At 39.2% G+C, this 3,502-nt stretch overlaps 1 protein-coding gene across 3 annotated transcripts in view; it reads left to right on the top strand.

Annotated features, from left to right (window-relative positions):
- Window positions 1–3,502, top strand: part of PPME1 (protein phosphatase methylesterase 1) — a 79,766-nt gene that overhangs the window by 37,553 nt on the left and 38,711 nt on the right. For all 3 annotated transcript variants that reach the window (XM_007448091.1, XM_007448092.1, XM_007448093.1), the window contains exon 3: window positions 619–711. In XM_007448091.1, coding sequence (XP_007448153.1) covers window positions 619–711 — 93 coding nt within the window. The remainder of the gene's footprint in view (window positions 1–618; window positions 712–3,502) is intronic.

Below are 3,502 nucleotides of genomic sequence, written 5' to 3' on the forward strand. Positions count from 1 at the left end.
TCCTGCTGTTTATTTCATTTTCATTCTCTACCTGTTCCTTGTACAACATGGAATATTTCTTGTAAGACTGTGCCAATATCTTATTTGGCTATAGTTGTCTCATGCATGGGGAAGGGGTTAAGAATTAAATTCTTGAAACTGATATATCTTTTGAGGGCCCAGGTTTTGAGGGGAAGGTTTCATGAGTCAAGTGAGTTGAACCGGTTTAGCGTCTAGAAACCAGGGACTGTGTCCTCATTAGGGCAAAGGGAATAGTTTTTTTCCGATTGAAAAAGTGGTGATGAGCATTCCCTGGCGGTCCAGTGGTTAGGACTCAGCCTTTTGACTGCGGAGGGCCTGGGTTCAGTCCCTGGTCAGGGAACTAAGATCCCACAAGCCGTCAAAATAAATAATAATTTAAAAAAAAGTGGGAAAAAGAACGTGGTCATACTGGCTTCATGCCTCAAAAACAGGTTTGGTGACTCAGAAACTTCTACTTAAGTGCCTCTTAGGTTTGGAAGTCTGCAGCTTTGCTTATAGCTTGGTCCTGACTGAGTTTTCTGATCCAGTCATTATGACTAAGTAATCAAAAACTTCAGTGAGCAAAAGCTTAGATATGTTATCTTTAACTATTCATACACTTTTCGAGTTTACAAGAGTGGCTCAGAGGGTCCAGTCCTACTTCTTCTGCATGGAGGAGGCCACTCTGCCCTTTCTTGGGCTGTGTTCACGGTAAGTAAGCAGTTGATAGTGGAAGTTAATGTTAGCACAATCATTATTTACTTGGGGATGAATTTGACTAGCCTAACTTTCTTCTGTGCTCATTCACTTAGCTTCATATAAGATGGTTAAGGATGTAAGTCGATTTCAAACATTTATCATTGTAGGCCAAAATCATGTGTTCTTTAAACTAGAGGATTTTAACTGGAGTGAGCTTTAGCACATGAATTCTTCAGTTTATAAAATGTTCTATATATATTGCACTGGGATGAAGGGGATGGAATTCTCCAAAGTTGGGGACTGTGTCTCAGTGATTTAAGTAATGGATAAGCAGACAGTCTTTTTGGGTGCTTCGGTAGAGATAATGTCTGTCCTTTGTCTCCCTAATAGAGCCTGCTATAGTACTTAACACGTCGAAATGCCCCATATATATTTGGAAAGTGTTCCTTCTTTTTAAAATAATGTTTATATTTTAATGGTACTAGTGAGCTACTAGGAAGTAATATTTGGTTGATGATACCCTGGTCTAGAGTACAGAACATGTGTCTATGTGAATACTGCCAGTTGTAGATCTTCCCAGTATTCTTGACTCTGGGGTAGGGTAGCCCATATATAAGGGGAGATACTATTGAGGAAGATACTGGCAACATTCCTATCTAAAAATGAAATTGTCATCTCTTCTTGTGTGTATCAAGCAGATATACATATGTCTTCTACTTACCACTAGTGAGTCTGAAGGACAGAAAGTGAGAGCAAGTGAGAATGCAGCACTATATAACTGGAGCCAGATAGCTGTGGAGTTGAGGAGGGCCCTGAATATATCATTTCGTTCCTGGCAGCAGGATTATTGGAATTAAGTATAAAGGTGCCTTCTCTTGTCTTCTATTAGACCATGAATTCCTTGAGAACAGGGATAATGTCTTACTTCTTTTGTTTCCCAAATTCCTGAAACAGTTTTTGACACATAGGCACTTACTTATTGAATGATTTGGGCCTTGTCTTGTTTGCTACTTCCTTTCTCTTACTGTGGAATGTAGCTGTATGATTTGCCTGTAAGTGCTAGACGCTTTCGTGTCTCTAGACCTGTGTTATCCGGTAGAAATATAATGTGAGCCACACATGTAATTTTAAATTTCCTAGTAGGGACATTAAATAGGTAAAAAGAAACATGTAAAATAATTTTTAATATATATTTTATTTTACCCATTGTACCTCAAATATTATAATTTCAACAGATAATCAATATAAAAATTACTGTTGAGATGTTTCACATTATTTTTTATACTGTCTTTGAAATCCAGTGTGTATTTTATACTTATAACACATCTCAGTTTGGACTAGCCACATTTCAAGTCCTTAGTAGCATGGCTTTAGTCATTTACATCCCTCAACTAGATTGTGAGTTTTTTTGCAGGCAAAGACCAGAGTTTATTTATTCTGGGAACATACTGTATACTCAAGGAATGTTTTTTGAGTGAACAAGTAACAGCAACATGTGCCTGTTCCTAATGTAGCAACTATAGTATCAATAGTAAACATTTAAAAAGTAGTGAAAATCAGCCTTCAGTCCTTTTCAGTTTTGGTACTTCTGAAGGACCTGGGACCAACCAAGTATGAACTGATTGAAGCCAAGAATTGGATCTGTAGTATCTGCTGATTCCTGTTTCTTTTCCCAGTTAATTCAGTTCATGTTAGCAAATATTTATGAATGTATTCTGTATTTCAGGTTTTGTGCTGGGTTACTAAGGACAGAGAAATGAGAGTTCACTCTTTAATAAGATCAGCCAATCAGCAAATACTTAAACCGCTACTTTGTGCCAGGCATTATGCTAGGTGCTATAGATACATTGGAGAATTAAATGTATCTTCTTTTTTTTTTTTTTGCGGTACACGGGCCTCTCACTGCTGTGGCCTCTCCCGTTGTGGAGCACAGGCTCCGGACGTGCAGGCCCAGCGGCCATGGCTCACGGGCCCAGCCGTTCCGCAGCACACGGGATCCTCCCAGACCGGGGCACGAACCCGTGTCCCCTGCATCGGCAGGCAGACTCCCAACCACTGCGCCACCAGGGAAGCCCCTCTTGTTTTTATATGATGTTTTAAGTCTAATGGGGAAAATAGGAAAAATGGAGATAACATATATATATATAGATAATACAGCAAAAATTTTAAGAAGCTTTTATCTCAGTCTGGGACTTGAATCTCAACACAACTTAATCTATCATGCTTTAGTTTCTTAATTTGTAAAATGGATATAATACTACCTAGTTAATAGAGTGGTTATGAGAATGAGCAAAAGATGTGAGGTTCTTGATAAAGTGCTTGACTCAAGCACTCAGTTGTCAGGACTGCCCTGGTGGTCCAGTGGTTAAGAATCCGCCTTCCAATGTAGGGGATGCAGGTTACATCCCTGGTCAGGGAACTAAGATTCCACATGCCACAGGGCAACTAAGCCCATGCACTCTGGAGCCAGCGCGCCACAACTAAGACCCGACACAGCCAAATAAATAAATTTTTTTTTTAAAAAAAGCACTCAGTTGTTAGATGAGTTTATAGCATCTATGTACAAGATACAAAAGTAACAGAGGAGGGAATTATTAACTCTGATGATGGTTGAGGGGGGAGATTAAAGAAAGTTTCATAAGAGAAGGGACATCTGGGCTTTAAAGACTGAATAGAAATTAGATTAGTAGAGAGGCATTTCAAGGAGAGATGAGTACAAAGGCAGTGAAGAGTGTAACTGAAGTATGTTTTGGAAATTATAAGTAGCTCGAGTATAAAGTATAAGGGTAGGGAGCAGGGAAAG

This window comes from Lipotes vexillifer, unplaced genomic scaffold, assembly GCF_000442215.2.
Source record: "Lipotes vexillifer unplaced genomic scaffold, Lipotes_vexillifer_v1.1 scaffold640, whole genome shotgun sequence".
Classification (NCBI taxonomy): Eukaryota; Metazoa; Chordata; class Mammalia; order Artiodactyla; family Lipotidae; genus Lipotes; species Lipotes vexillifer.